Source organism: Echiichthys vipera (assembly GCF_963691815.1).
Source record: "Echiichthys vipera genome assembly, chromosome: 14".
Classification (NCBI taxonomy): Eukaryota; Metazoa; Chordata; class Actinopteri; order Perciformes; family Trachinidae; genus Echiichthys; species Echiichthys vipera.
This window is the reverse complement of record NC_139839.1, coordinates 4,257,277-4,273,701: the sequence shown is the minus strand read 5'-3', so window position 1 is coordinate 4,273,701 and position 16,425 is coordinate 4,257,277. Positions and strand designations below refer to the sequence as shown.

General features: G+C 50.8%; 1 protein-coding gene across 3 annotated transcripts in view; it reads left to right on the top strand.

Moving 5' to 3' along the window:
* Window positions 1–16,425, top strand: part of clip2 (CAP-GLY domain containing linker protein 2) — a 41,148-nt gene that overhangs the window by 8,814 nt on the left and 15,909 nt on the right. For all 3 annotated transcript variants that reach the window (XM_083926813.1, XM_083926812.1, XM_083926811.1), the window contains exons 3-8: window positions 5,406–5,911; window positions 9,660–9,784; window positions 10,315–10,528; window positions 13,976–14,173; window positions 14,288–14,391; window positions 15,204–15,264. In XM_083926813.1, the coding sequence (XP_083782939.1) occupies window positions 5,406–5,911; window positions 9,660–9,784; window positions 10,315–10,528; window positions 13,976–14,173; window positions 14,288–14,391; window positions 15,204–15,264 (1,208 nt within the window). The remainder of the gene's footprint in view (window positions 1–5,405; window positions 5,912–9,659; window positions 9,785–10,314; window positions 10,529–13,975; window positions 14,174–14,287; window positions 14,392–15,203; window positions 15,265–16,425) is intronic.

Here is a 16,425-nt window from a genome sequence, read left to right as displayed (position 1 = left end):
TGAAACGGCACGCTTCACGCAGTCGTATATCTCACATGCACCGCGCGTTTACTTCTTCTACGGGGGAAAATAGAGTCGGAGGCTGCTCATCGTAGTTGGAGACCTGTTGTGGCTCAATATTGGTCCATATATAAGGAGCACCGGGTTATAAGGCGCACTGTCGGCTTTTGAGACATGTGAAGGTTTTTAGGTGCTCCTATAGTGCGGAGAATACGGTAGTTTAAAGCACGGGGCACGGGACGGAGGCACAGTGGGAGTGCGCCCTAAGATAAGAAGCCTGGTATCACTCTCACATATGCATGCTAAATGTAACACTTCTTTCTTAGCTTAGCTTAGCTTAGCTTAGCTTAGCTTAGCTTAAAGACTGGACGGGGGAAACTGCTGGCCTTCAAATATTGCTCTCACCGGCGCCTCTAAAGCACATTTAATGAACATTATATGGTTTGACTCATCGTGGACGCTTTGATGATATTCATCTATTCATTCATCTTCAACCACTTATCCCGGAGTCGGGGTCGTGGGGGGCTGGAGCCGATCCCAGCTGACATCGGGCGTGAGGCGGGGTCCAACCTGGACAGGACGCCAGTCTATCACAGGACACATAGAGACGAACAGAGACAGACAACCATTCACACCTACGGGTGATTTAGAGTCATCAATGAGCCGAACACCTGCACGTCTTTGGACTGTGGGGGGAAACCGGAGAACCCGGAGAAAACCCACGCAGACACGGGGACAACATGCAAACTCCACACAGAAGGGCCCCAGACGGGATTCAAACCAGGAACCTTCAGTGCTAACCACTATATATTTACTGTAAATCATGTGAGTTTTTAACACGTCCACTTTCCAAACGGTTGAAAACCAACCGCAAAAGTTGATGTTATCATGTAGGTTAGAATGAGTCGACCTGACCGCCCCGTACACCTGGTTATTAACATGAATTCAGGATTTTTTCATTCTTGTTTCCTCACTTTAGCTTTAAAACACTGATCAAACACTGATGAGTCGATGGAGGGCTTAGTGTCGGACCTGGCGTTGCTCACCCACATCTCAAACCCCTTGTTTGTGGGTTTTTAACTGGGACGGTTGTGAGAAGGGGGGCCACTGTGACGGACGTTGGAAGAGTTTACTTTCACGGTTTCACCCTCTGGAAGAAGCCGTTCACCGAGCGAGTGCAGGAAAGAGTCCGAGCCCGATGTGAGAAAAACCGAGCCGCGCCGAAGAGAGTTTCTCAGCAGGAGTATCTCTGTCGCAGTCGTAGGCTCGTGGCTGTTTAGGGGACGTAAAGCCATTTGTTTACTTGTTTACTGCAGCTCGTTATCACATCATTAACACGTAGATGTATAAACACATAGATGCAGCGTCCGTGAGTAAAAGATTTGACCTTGAAACGCATCAAAACGTCACGCGTGGAGGCAACAAATGGATCAAAATCTACCAAAACCACTGCTGGAGACAACAGCGCCACGTCGGCCTCCGTAAGCCCGGTTAAAAACACTAAAAAGGAACAAGAGGATCATAAATAGGCTGCGTTAAAGAGGCCAGAGAAAGAGGTGAGTGTGTAACCAGAGTAGAGAGAGAGATGGGGCGGATAATTGGGGGGAGGAGGAGGAGGAGGGACGGGAGGAAGCTGTGGAGGTTTCATTGTGCAGAGCTGATGAATGGAGGGATTCAGATGGTGGTGGGAGGAGGCCGAGCACAATAGTGAAAGTAAAGGCTGTGTTTCCAGTCTTCCTTCTGCCGAGGATCCCTTCGCCCTCGCTCCGCTGTTGCCTCGGCAACCCAAAATCATGGGTTAGCTCAGGTTTTTGCCACGCTGCTGTGGCTCTGCACGCCAGGATCACATGTTCCCCGTCTGCTTCCTTCTCTGTGCAGGGACGGCACATTTGAAATGTTGTTACTGCTCAAAATTAAAGGTTGAATCTGTAGAATCTTTATTAAAAGCTAGATGTTTAAATAATAATCCACCCACAGGGCATTTTGAGGGGTACAGACATTGACAATGACTTCCTGTCCCGTTCTGTTTCCATGGTAGCAGCCAATAGCGTTGGGCGTTGCTGGTTGCCAGGGTTGTCTGTTGTTGGGTGCAGCTACTGTAGGCTGGCACTGGGTGAAATGGAGTTAGCCAATCCTGCAGCTGCTTCTTTGTCCCAGCAGCTGAGTGAGCGGAGACGGGCAACAACCAGAGTCACTATAGGCCGAGCATTCACTCCATGGACTGAGAGAAAGGATTCAAACGCACGCCCACATGGCTACGCTTCTCCTTGATCGCTAACATCACCTTCATCTGCACTTAGCTGGAACCGCTAACGCTAATGACTAACGCTAACTGTCTCCCAAAATGTTCAGAGAAAGAGACAAAAGGAGCCAAAATTACCACAAAATACCCTGAAGGAGATGCAAAATTACTAAAATGGATATAAAATGAACGCAAAAATTGATAAAATTACCCAAAATTGCTACAAAATATAAACATATTGACGACAAAGAGACCAAATAACTAAAAAATCAACACAAAACAGAAAAAAAACAAACACAAACAACCGGAAATGACCGAAAATGATCAGAGAAAGAGACATAAGGACTCAAGGCTAACGGCTAACGCTAACGGCTAACGCTAACGGCTAACGCTAACTGTCAGTCAAACTCCTCTAATCCTCTAATTTTGATGCTGTGATTTTCTGGAGGGGACGGGTTCAAACAGACTCTGGTCTCCTGGAGCTACTGGGCCGGGTCTGGACTTCTTTTTTGTTGTTGTGACGACGATCTTGAGACTCTACATGGAGCTGTTCTGCTCATTCTACAGATTTAACCTTTAAACTTCAGCTGTTTTGTTTTTAACATACATGTGAATGTAATCGTCAGTCTCAGGACATTTCCAAACCGTCTCTGGTGTCGGGTTCATCGTCCAGCTGCAGATGTGGGTCAGACGCAGTGTGAGGGGCTGATGTTGATGTGATATGACGGTTTTCTGTGGGCGACACATTAACGGATCAATGAGGGGCTTCGATGTTCTGATGGTCATTATCTTCGGTCCGTCGACCGGTCCAACGTGTCCACTGTGAACTAGAACTGTTCTGCCACAACAGCACCGCAGCGATGACTCAGCGTCCGAGCCCAAAGCAGCCCGTTGTTAACGCCACTTCACTGAGCGGCGCTGTTCCGGTTTAAGGAGGGCGGTAGCCGTAGTTACGGAGAAACAGGAAGAGACTGGGTAACGTTAGCTGTGCTGGTGAACGCCTCCATGTTTAGATTTTCATGAATGTTAAAATGAGGTCACCTCCCTGATCCGTCTGTAGAGTTTGGTTTGAGTAAACGTGTCAGTGGAGTGTGGTGCGTTGTTGGTTGTCATGGTAAACAGGAAGAGAGCGGCTAAAATCTTTCTCTAATTCATTTCTAAATAAATCTGTTTGTGTAAAAACACGTACGTCAGGTAGAATTTTATTCTCCACTTTGAATGTTTAAAAGTCAATTATTCATGGGAATGTGCGAGAGTATTGACTTCAGCACACACACATCTCGTCTCTCTCTCTCTCTCTCTCTCTCTCTAACTCTCTCTGCCTATACGTCATCACGCCGTAACACGTCACACGCATTGATGACGTCATGGCGATGCGTGGCTTTGTTTCCAGATCTTTCCGTAGACCTCTGAGTTTTTGTGCGTCTTGTCGACTGTTTTTGAATCTTTTCATCGACCAAATCTGCAGTAAACACTCCACCTCCGCATCACACCAACGCGACCTTTCACCGCCATTGTTTGAAATGTCCGCGCATGGTCACTCCTTCTTTTTTCTACGTCCCAACAGGCGCACAGGAAATGACCTCAGAGCCGCCGTAGGCCTCGTGCTCGTACACGTGCGCACGCTCGTGCTCGTACACGTGCAAACGTGCTTTACTAAAGCCCACCTCTCCCAAACGGGCCGTGGCCGGCAAGCGTGCAGCAGCTAGGTGTGGTACGGTTGCACTCACACTGGTCAAAGGAACCAGACTTTAGCCGTGAAACGTGCTCGGGCACGGTACGGAGGAACAGTGGGAGTGCGCCCTAAGAGATTCTCCATTAGTGTTTGACTCACAAACACCAAAACAAAGCACCAATGGGCTCCTTCCTTCGGGATTGACTTTGTTAATCCACTGTAATGGACTTTACTATGAGAGGAGCTGGTGCAGGGGCCAGTAGGTAAGTCTTTAAAACACTCTTTTAATAAACTCTGGCTTCACTAACTACGCTGTTGCTGCTTTGTTGTGTGTGTAGGGACTCTTCTCATGCTGCTGCAGAGGTTTGCTGTTATTTTCAGCAGCATTAGTGGTTAAAAAATACCTTTGAATGCCTTCACCGTGCTGTAACAGGCGCACAGGAAATGACCTCAGAACCGCCGTAGGCCTCGTGCTTGTACACGTGCAAACGTGCTTTACTAAAGCCCACCTCTCCCAAACGGGCCGTGGACGGCCAGCGTGCCGCTCCTAGACGTGGTACGGTTGCACTCACACTGGTCAAAGGAACCAGACTTTACCCGTGGACCCTGTTTGGGCACGGTACAGATGGACAGTGTGAGTGCGCCCTAAATAAGCAAAATAAAGTAATAACAACGATCCAAAAACCGTCCCAACCGCCTCTGTATTCGCCCTGATCTCCCTCCTGACAGCCTGCAGCGCGCTACAGCTCATCTCTCAGTTTCCCTAAAAATAAACCTCGACTGAACGCAGCACGTTCCTAAAAAAACATTCAAACTGTATCATTAAGTCGAACGCCCTTTGAAGTTGTACCCAGTTGTATTTGTGCGGAATGTGTCTCACAACACAGCATATGGGAGCAATCGAGGCAGAAAGCACAACCATTGGAGCCTGCGGAGCCCCGGGCCGGCTCTCAGGGTGCTGGGGAGACAGTCCCTGCACCAACCATTCCCGCACCCACCCACGCACACACACACACACACACACACACACACATGCACACATGCACACACACATGCACACATGCACACACATGCACACAGATAAACAGACTTTTACTGGCAGCGCGGCGCGGTAGACCGCATGCTAATGGCGCCCTGCTCAGTTTACAGGCTGCTGTGGAAAGAAGCAGAGAAGTGACTCGTCTATGTGTCAAACGGGCGAGATTGCGGCGCTGCACGGCCGGGTTAATCACCGGCACATCGCAGATACGTCCGTCTGACCCACTTTTCACGGGGAATTAGAGTAATCTTGCACAAACTGCACCGTCGCGTTTTGTGTCTGTCTGCCGGAGCGTGGATGAGGATGATCTCACAGTGTTTGACCTCCAGTGAGGAGACGGCGAGCACGATACTGAGCGCTGGTTTACGTGTTTCACTGCTTCTGTTTCTGTTACACGAACATTTCTCCTGCGTTACGACTCATGTGTCCTCTTTTTCTTTTCCCCGCAGACGCTCCACTCAAGCCCACCACGCCAACCAAGATCTCTGAGGAGGGCGACGATGTTTTGGGGGACTACACGGTGGGCGAGCAGGTCTGGGTCAACGGGGTCAAACTGGGAGTTATCGCCTACCTAGGGGAGACCCAGTTCGCCCCAGGACAGTGGGCAGGCGTGATTCTGAACGACCTAGTTGGCAAGAACGACGGGTCAGTGGGCGGCGTGCGCTACTTCGAGTGCCAGCCCCTCCAGGGCATCTTCACGCGGCCCTCCAAGCTCACCCGACAGCCGGTCGGAGAGGGAAGCGACAGCCACTCCACAGACTCGCTCTCTGCTCAGAATCAGACTCAGCAGGGCGGCAACGGCGCCCTCCCGGGCCAGCGGGTGATCATGCCGCTGAGAGAGGGTCTGCTCAACAGCGCGGTGAAGACTGGCAACGAGTCGGGGTCCAACATGTCCGACAGCGGCTCGGTCAAGAAGGGCGGGGATAAGGATCTTCGAGTGGGAGATCGGGTTCTGGTGAGTAACACCGGGTCGGACAACAAAGGTTGTAGAGAACGCCGACTCAACAGAAGCAAACAATCTGATACATGACAGAAAGCTAAAACTACATAGTCATAGTGTGTCAAAGCTGTTTGTCGTGTTGTCGTGACGCATGTAAACACACGTCACGTGACCATTCGTGCACCCTGGGCATGTGCGAGGCGGCGTGAACAGGAAGCAGATTGTTTAACGTTAAATGTCCGTGCATGGTCCCTCCTTCTTTTCTCTACGTCCCAACAGGCGCACAGGAAATGACCTCAGAACCGCCGTAGGCCTCGTGCTCGTACACGTGCGCACGCTCGTGCTCGTACATACGTGCTTTACTAAAGCCCACCTCTCCCAAACGGGCCGTGGACGGCAAGCGTGCCGCTCCTAGACGCGGTACGGTTGCACTCACACTGGTCAAAGGAACCAGACTTTAGCCGTAAAAACCTGTTTGGGCACGGTACGGAGGCACAGTGGGAGTGCCCTGCCCTGGTCCCAGAGGACGGCTTCTCACGGTCTAAAGAGTCCTTCAGTAAAGATGGATTCATGCAGAGTCACGTGACACGTGGTTGAGCCCTGCAGGGAAGTCCCGCCTCTCCTCGTTCTGCACATCAGCCTCCGACCGCCGCGCCTTCATCCTCCAGTTCACCCTCTGCACGCAGACCCCCTCCAGTTCACCCTCTGCACGCAGACCCCCTCCAGTTCACCCTCTGCACGCAGACCCCCTCCAGTTCACCCTCTGCACGCAGACCCCCGCGGCCATTACATAAGAACCTCTGCGGCACTTTATCTGCCCAGTTCCTCATTGACCCTGCGTTGGCTGCGGGGAGTTCTGGGCCCTGGGTCGTGTTGCTTTTCCATTTACTGCTGTGCTCAAGGGAGGGTGACGTCACAGCTGCAGGAGCCCCCCCTCTCCTCCCCCCCCTCCCCCCAGTCAATACCGTAAATCACTGCGGATTACTTTCAGCACTTAAGGAAGGAGAGAGCACTGCTGACACATTGATCAGTGAATCCATCCATTTCCTAATCCTCTCCGGTGTAATCCATCTTGTGTCACGCCGCTCCTCCTCCTCTTCCTCCTCCTCCTCTTCCTCCTCCTCCTCCTCTTCCTCCTCCTCCTCCTCCTCCTCCTCTTCCTCCTCCTCCCCTTCCTCCTCCTCCTCCTCCTCTTCCTCCTCCTCTTCCTCCTCCTCCTCCTCCTCCTCCTCCTCTTCCTCCTCCTCCTCCTCTTCCTCCTCCTCCTCCTCTTCCTCTTCCTCCTCCTTCTCCTCCTCTTCCTCCTCCTCCTCCTCCTCTGCTGTTAGAGAAACAATGCTGCGTTAAAGAACAACGTGACACATAGTCTCAGCGTGGTAATGACGTGATCGTAATGCTGTTAGAAAAATAAATGAAGTGCAGGAATGTTTCCCAACAGAGAGACGAGCTCGGAGGCTGAACGCGTGATTTGCCTGTGAGAGCAGCCACAGGAAGCACAGCACCGCCTCTCTCCTCTGCCGGCTTTCATGTTTAACCACAGTGTTTGACCAGAGGCAGAGTTTGGTGTAGATTAGCTTCCTTTCAGCCGGGCTGCACGCCATGTGGCTCCCGTGTTTCTCTGAAAATGTCCCTAAAAAACAAACATAAAAACAGTTGTAGGGTGACGCGGAGCCTGAACGACTTTGTTCAACAGGATAAAATAAGAAACGCTCCCTTTTCCAGGTGTAAGTTCACGCAGGATGAGCCGTGTAAATACTACGAACCACCAACCGAGAACTTGATGCTAATTTGGACGACCAGCAGCGGCCAGCGTCAAAGCTATAAGGCTAAAAACACACGTATGCTAACATGTGCTGACACAGGCGTTTATCAGAGCGGGGGCGTTCACAGTCATAAGCCAGTATTGGCTCAGACTAATGGAGGCTGTTTAGGGAACATCTAAATGAACTGTTAACAAACAGTTTGCTGACTCAGCATCTGTGTTCGTAGCCGTCTCCAGCGCTCAGAGGACCCCCCCCCCCCCTGATGCTGACTCCTCTTTGGTTCCTGTGGAGCTCACATTTCCTCTTGGTTTCTGTCTTTTCCTCGCTCCACTTACGTTTTCTTCCGACCTTCGTCGTCGGGGCGAGCAGAGGCCTCTCGCTGGTATCGGTCTTTTCCGTCTCCATAGTAACAGAAGCTCCAGTACAGTAGCTGAGCTGCTAAAGCTAATCGCTAGCTAGAGAGGATGATCATTGACATCATGCTGCAGTGAAGAAGACTTGAAACTAGAGATTGAGACATAACGAGAGAAGTTCAGGCTCATTTTCTCATTGACTTCTACACAATCTGGGGTATGTTTGCAGCCAGCGGTGCGGAGATATTTACAGATAAGACGCTTCACCTGTGGAGCGCCGTGTTGCCACGAGACTGGTAATAGCAGGAGCAGAGATGGTGACTCGTGCCGACCGGCTGTGTCAGCAGTGGCGCGACTGTGCGATGTCTCAGTGACTCAGTGTCAAAGTGCCGGCGGTGCTGAGACAGCCAGACAGCACACCGCCTCACTCTAATGCACTGTGACACGGGAGGGTTCCTCGCCACCGTGTTTCTCATGTCGCCTCAGTGGGAGATTTGTTAGACAATGGAAAGATGGAGAGTGACGCACCACGCCCTTCTTTTGTTTGTCCTTGAGTTCAGTTGCATCAGCTTCTAAATACTGAAGGTCTCCCCCTGCTGGACATTAGAGAGAATGCAGCTTTAAGTGGAGTCTCCTCCTGCTGGACATTAGAGAGAATGCAGCTTTAAGTGGAGTCTCCTCCTGCTGGACATTAGAGAGAATGCAGCTTTAAGTGGAGTCTCCTCCTGCTGGACATTAGAGAGAATGCAGCTTTAAGTGGAGTCTCCCCCTGCTGGACATTAGAGAGAATGCAGCTTTAAGTGGCGTCTCCTCCTGCTGGACATTAGAGAGAATGCAGCTTTAAGTGGAGTCTCCTCCTGCTGGACATTAGAGAGAATGCAGCTTTAAGTGGAGTCTCCCCCTGCTGGACATTAGAGAGAATGCAGCTTTAAGTGGAGTCTCCTCCTGCTGGACGTTAGAGAGAATCCAGCTTTAAGTGGAGTCTCCTCCTGCTGGACATTAGAGAGAATGCAGCTTTAAGTGGAGTCTCCTCCTGCTGGACATTAGATAGAATGCAGCTTTAAGTGGAGTCTCCTCCTGCTGGACATTAGATAGAATGCAGCTTTAAGTGGAGTCTCCTCCTGCTGGACATTAGAGAGAATGCAGCTTTAAGTGGAGTCTCCTCCTGCTGGACAATAGAGAGAATGCAGCTTTAAGTGGAGTCTCCTCCTGCTGGACATTAGAGAGAATGCAGCTTTAAGTGGAGTCTCCTCCTGCTGGACATTAGAGAGAATGCAGCTTTAAGTGGAGTCTCCTCCTGCTGGACATTAGAGAGAATGCAGCTTTAAGTGGAGTCTCCTCCTGCTGGACATTAGAGAGAATGCAGCTTTAAGTGGAGTCTCCTCCTGCTGGACATTAGAGAGAATGCAGCTTTAAGTGGAGTCTCCTCCTGCTGGACATTAGAGAGAATGCAGCTTTAAGTGGAGTCTCCTCCTGCTGGTCATTAGAGAGAATGCAGCTTTAAGTGGCGTCTCCTCCTGCTGGACATTAGAGAGAATGCAGCTTTAAGTGGAGTCTCCTCCTGCTGGACATTAGAGAGAATGCAGCTTTAAGTGGACTCGTTGTTGCCATGGCGTTAACGGTGGCGTCCTTGTCTCCCTGTCGTAGGTGGGGGGATCTAAGATGGGAGTCATCCGCTACATGGGGGAGACGGACTTCGCCAAGGGGGAGTGGTGTGGGGTCGAGCTGGACGAGCCCCTGGGGAAGAATGACGGTGCAGTGGCTGGAACAAGGTACTCACACACACACACACACACACACACACACACACACACAGACACACACAGACACACACAGACACACACACACACACACACACACACACACACACACACACACACACACACACACACACAGTAACAATAATAAATGCATTTGAATCCTCAAAGTAAACACAAAGTGGTTTTGTGTTGGTAACATGATGTAAAGAAGATCTCTCTCTCTCTCTCTCTCTCTCTCTCTCTCTCTCTCTCTCTCTATCTCTCTCCCTCTCTCCCCCTCTCTCTCTTTATCTCCCTCTCTCTCTCTTCCCCCGCCCCTCTACCCCCCCTGTCTCTATCTCCCTCTCTCTCTCCCTCTCTCTCTCCCTCCCTCTCTCCCCCTCCCTCCCCCCCCTCTCTCCCTCTCTCCCCCCCCCCCCTCTCTCTCTCTCTCTGTCTCTCTCCCTCTCCCGTCCCCCTCTCCCCCCCTTCTCCCCCCCCCCCCTCTCTCTCTCTCTCTTTCTCTCTCTCCCTCTCCCTCCCCCCCCCCCCTCTCTCTGCAGATACTTCCAGTGCCTTCACAAGTTCGGCCTCTTTGCTCCGGTCCACAAAGTGATCCGCATCGGCTTCCCCTCCACCAGCCCGGCCAAGGCCAAGAAGAGCAAGCGGATGGCCATGGGGGTCTCCTCTCTGGCCCACAGCCCCAGCAGCTCCTCCATCAGCTCCGTCAGCTCGGTGGCGTCCTCCGTGGGCGGACGACCGAGCCGAACCGGACTGGTAAGATGGCGGCAGTGTTCGTACGAGAGTCCTGTTGCCGTTCAAAGGAACTGGTCCACAGTTAGGGAACAACGCTGACGAGCTCTTCCTGCAGAGAGTTACATGAACGCGCATTACCTCGTGTTAAACCACAACTTGTCAGTTAAGATCAAGCACATTAAGGGCGCACTCCCACTGTGCCTCCGTACCGTGCCCAAGCACGTTTCACTCTAAAGTCTGGTTCCTTTGACCAGTGTGAGTGCAACCGTACCGCGTCTAGGAGCGGCACGCTTGCCGTCCACGGCCCGTTTGGGAGAGGTGGGCTTTTGCACGAGCGTGCGCACGTGTACGAGCACGAGGCCTACGGCGGTTCTGAGGTCATTTCCTGTGCGCCTGTTGGGACGTAGAAAAAAGAAGGAGGGACCATGCGCGGACATTTCAAACAATGACGGCGAAAGGTTCACGTTGGTGTGATGCGGAGGTGGAGTGTTTACTGCAGATTTGGTCGATGAAAAGATTCAAAAACAGTCGACAAGACGCACAAAAACTCAGAGGTCTACGGAAAGATCTGGAAACAAAGCCACGCATCGCCATGACGTCATCAATGCGTGTGGCGTGTTACGGCGTGATGACGTATAGGCAGCAAGAAGCATTCTCCGAGGCCCAGGTAGTGTGAGTACAAACGGGCCTGGAGGGGGGGACAAGGACCCTGAAGCACGGGGCACGGGACGGAGGCACAGTGGGAGTGCAACCTTAGTGTCAGGCAGTGAATAGGAACAACATCTGGTCTCTTTCCTGTTGTTCACCTACAGCACATTAAAGAGGTGCAACAATTCGTGACCTTTGCGACGTCCTGGAAGCACGTGTGTGGCGTTCTGAATGAAGCTCGTGTCATGGGTCCAGGCAGGAACGCTTTCACAGAGCGCCCTCTGGTGGTCACAGGAAGCGTTGCATCGATATTAACAGAGACATATTTATAGTTTGAAGCCTCGTGGACTTTAAAAGCTTTAATGTTTAAGTGACATTTAAAAGAATACAGTTATGGTAAGGTTACTTTTATTGTACCCGAGGGCAGATTTGGTTGCAGGTAAAAAGAATAGGCTGCTTACACACACACACACACACATAGACGATGTCAATGACATTGACATAACAGTGGCAACAGTGCTCCAGACATAGAGACATGAAATGTACATATATTTATATATTTCAGGGGTTAAAATACAGAATAAAAGTCCTCCTAACAGATTCTGGCAGCTGAGCCAGAATAAGTAATACATATATAAATACATTAAGATGCTGTGCAGTCAAGTGGAGTCTCCCCCTGCTGGACATTAGAGAGAATGCAGCTTTAAGTGGAGTCTCCTCCTGCTGGACATTAGAGAGAATACAGCTTTAAGTGGAGTCTCCTCCTGCTGGACGTTAGACAGAATGCAGCTTTAAGTGGAGTCTCCCCCTGCTGGACATTAGATAGAATACAGCTTTAAGTGGAGTCTCCTCCTGCTGGACGTTAGACAGAATGCAGCTTTAAGTGGAGTCTCCTGCTGCTGGACATTAGAGAGAATGCAGCTTTAAGTGGAGTCTCCTCCTGCTGGACATTAGAGAGAATGCAGCTTTAAGTGGAGTCTCCTCCTGCTGGACATTAGAGAGAATGCAGCTTTAAGTGGAGTCTCCTCCTGCTGGACATTAGAGAGAATGCAGCTTTAAGTGGAGTCTCCTCCTGCTGGACATTAGAGAGAATGCAGCTTTAAGTGGAGTCTCCCCCTGCTGGACATTAGAGAGAATGCAGCTTTAAGTGGAGTCTCCCCCTGCTGGACATTAGAGAGAATGCAGCTTTAAGTGGAGTCTCCCCCTGCTGGACATTAGAGAGAATGCAGCTTTAAGTGGAGTCTCCTCCTGCTGGACATTAGAGAGACTGCAGCTTTAAGTGGAGTCTCCTCCTGCTGGACATTAGAGAGAATGCAGCTTTAAGTGGAGTCTCCTCCTGCTGGACATTAGAGAGAATGCAGCTTTAAGTGGAGTCTCCTCCTGCTGGACATTAGAGAGAATGCAGCTTTAAGTGGAGTCTCCTCCTGCTGGACATTAGAGAGAATGCAGCTTTAAGTGGAGTCTCCTCCTGCTGGACATTAGAGAGAATACAGCTTTAAGTGGAGTCTCCTCCTGCTGGACGTTAGACAGAATGCAGCTTTAAGTGGAGTCTCCCCCTGCTGGACATTAGATAGAATACAGCTTTAAGTGGAGTCTCCTCCTGCTGGACGTTAGACAGAATGCAGCTTTAAGTGGAGTCTCCTGCTGCTGGACATTAGAGAGAATGCAGCTTTAAGTGGAGTCTCCTCCTGCTGGACATTAGAGAGAATGCAGCTTTAAGTGGAGTCTCCTCCTGCTGGACATTAGAGAGAATGCAGCTTTAAGTGGAGTCTCCTCCTGCTGGACATTAGAGAGAATGCAGCTTTAAGTGGAGTCTCCTCCTGCTGGACATTAGAGAGAATGCAGCTTTAAGTGGAGTCTCCCCCTGCTGGACATTAGAGAGAATGCAGCTTTAAGTGGAGTCTCCCCCTGCTGGACATTAGAGAGAATGCAGCTTTAAGTGGAGTCTCCCCCTGCTGGACATTAGAGAGAATGCAGCTTTAAGTGGAGTCTCCTCCTGCTGGACATTAGAGAGACTGCAGCTTTAAGTGGAGTCTCCTCCTGCTGGACATTAGAGAGAATGCAGCTTTAAGTGGAGTCTCCTCCTGCTGGACATTAGAGAGAATGCAGCTTTAAGTGGAGTCTCCTCCTGCTGGACATTAGAGAGAATGCAGCTTTAAGTGGAGTCTCCTCCTGCTGGACATTAGAGAGAATGCAGCTTTAAGTGGAGTCTCCTCCTGCTGGACATTAGAGAGAATGCAGCTTTAAGTGGAGTCTCCTCCTGCTGGACGTTAGACAGAATGCAGCTTTAAGTGGAGTCTCCTCCTGCTGGACATTAGAGAGAATGCAGCTTTAAGTGGAGTCTCCTCCTGCTGGACATTAGAGAGAATGCAGCTTTAAGTGGAGTCTCCTCCTGCTGGACATTAGAGAGAATGCAGCTTTAAGTGGAGTCTCCTCCTGCTGGACATTAGAGAGAATGCAGCTTTAAGTGCAGTCTCCTCCTGCTGGACATTAGAGAGAATGCAGCTTTAAGTGGAGTCTCCCCCTGCTGGACATTAGAGAGAATGCAGCTTTAAGTGGAGTCTCCTCCTGCTGGACATTAGAGAGAATGCAGCTTTAAGTGGAGTCTCCTCCTGCTGGACATTAGAGAGAATGCAGCTTTAAGTGGAGTCTCCTCCTGCTGGACATTAGAGAGAATGCAGCTTTAAGTGGAGTCTCCTCCTGCTGGACATTAGAGAGAATGCAGCTTTAAGTGGAAAACCTCATCTGAAGCAACATGACTTCATTTCATTCCTAGGTAAACGTGTAATTGTCATGTTTTCTACCTCCTCTTGTTCCCAGCTGACGGAGACGTCGTCGCGTTACGCCCGCAAGATCTCGGGAACCACGGCGCTCCAGGAAGCCCTGAAGGAGAAGCAGCAGCACATCGAGCAGCTGCTGGCGGAGAGGGACCTGGAGCGGGCGGAGATGGCCAAAGCCACCAGCCACATCTGCGAGGTGGAGAAGGAGCTGAGCGTCCTCAAGGTGCAGCACGTGCAGGTGTGACGCCGCGGGCTCTCAACCGCTTCTCTGTCCGCTCCGCTAACTGACGTGGGGCCGTGCGTTTGGCCGCGTGTGTGTCTCATGAACGCCTTTCTTTCTTCCCATCCGCAGTACGTGACGGACAACGAGAGCGCCCTGCAGCAGGTCAAAGCCTTATTGGCCGGCACGCAGAAGGATAAGCTGGAACTGGCCAATCAGCTCGAAGAGGAGAAAAGGTAATCGGCGCTACCTGCTAGGGGTCGAGCGTTACGGATTTTTGATGACTCATACGAAACTGCGGATGTTCTTGAGCCGATATTTGGAGCAGATTCTACTTTTGCTCCCTCAGGGCGCACTCCCACTGTTCCTCCGTACCGTGCCCGAGCACGTGTCACGGCTAAAGTCTGGTTCCTTTGACCAGTGTGAGTGCAACCGTACCACGTCTAGGAGCGGCACGCTCGCCGTCCACGGCCCGTTTGGGAGAGGTGGGCTTTAGTAAAGCACGTTTGCACGTGTACGAGCACGAGCGTGCGATCGTGTACGAGCACGAGCGTGTGCACGTGTATGAGCACGAGCGTGTGCACGTGTACGAGCACGAGGCCTACGGCGGTTCTGAGGTCATTTCCTGTGCGCCTGTTGGGACATAGAAAAAAGAAGGAGGGACCATGCGCGGACATTTCAAACAATGGCGGTGAAAGGTTCACGTTGGTGTGATGCGGAGGTGGAGTGTTTACTGCATAAACATACATATAAACATCCATAGAAACACATCTACATACACACATATATACATATCTATATAACCGTAAATATACATATATAGCCCATATATAGAGATGAAGACGTGCAGCAAAGGGAGTCGGACCCTCGGCCTTTGCCTCGAGGACCTTCAGCCTCTTTACACGGGGCGGCTGCTCTAACCGCTGCTGCCCCGTCCGCCCTGATGGTTTCTCCCTCGTCCCTGTACCTTTCTGTAAACCGGAGCATGTTCGCACGCTGCTTCAGCTCCGTGCTCATCCTTCTTCTCTTCGTTTCTTTATGTTCGCAGGAAAGTGGAGGACCTGCAGTTCAGGGTGGAGGAGGAGTCCATCACCAAAGGAGACCTGGAGGTATTTATCCGCATTATCATTACTACACCTGTAAACTGCATCAGTCATGGAGCATACAGACGCGCTGCCTGTCATATCACAGCCCAAAGACGCGTTCAGAGCGCGGGATCACATTTGGATTATGGGTGTTTACTCGCACTGGTGCAGAGTTAATATACGCATCAGCAACGCTTCCCTCAGTCGTCACCCACGGCTGAAATAACCACCATCACTGTTTGGTTCCCACATACGTTGGAGAACGTGTTTGCATTGATAACCTCGCCCAGAGGAACGCGCAGCTCTGTGATTTCACCGCCCTCAGGAGCCGACGTCACCTCTGGACGACTGCAGGCTCCAGCGCTGACGCTCAGACTTTGATGTGAGTCGACTGAAATAAACAATATAAACAAATGAGAATGAAGCCGAATTCATACTTTTGCGTGTTCGTCCGCAAGACGACAAACAAACGACTTCTACAATGTTTCCTTTCTGAGTTTGGATCGATAAAAAAGAGCCGCAGCCGTCGAGTCTTTCTGTAATCGAGAGATCCAAACGATTATTCCGTCCATTCATTGAGTGATTGGATAAAAAAAAGCAATAATAATAATAAAAATATGTCATGTTGCATTAGTACCAGGCAGAGATTTTGCCTCGAGGTTGTTTATAATCAAGTAACTCGAGTTATTCGAGTGTTTCAGCTCAGATTGAAATAAACGGTTAAAAACTACGTAAGCAGACAATACGACAACATTATGATGATTTGTGAATAATCCTGAATCCAAGACAACAAGCAAACAAACTCTTAGGGCGTGATCACACTGTCCTTTTGGCCGCGGCCAAAACCGGTTTTTCAGCTAAAGCCTAGTACCTTTAAGCAGTGTGAGTGGACCCGCTCCGCGCTCAACTGGGGCCAGCTGGCCCTCCACGGCCCGCTTGAAAGAGGTGGGCTTTAGCGGAGCCGCTTGCACATGTACGAGCACGAGCGTGCGCACGTGTACGAGCACGAGCCCTACGGCAGTAGCGTTATGTCCGCCTGTTCGGACATGTAAATAGAAGGAGGGACCATGCGCGGATATTTAACAACAACAACAATGGCGGTGAAAGGTTCACGTTGGTGTGATGCGGAGGTGGAGTGTTTACTGCAGATTTGGTCGATGGAAAGATTCAAAAACAGTCGACAAG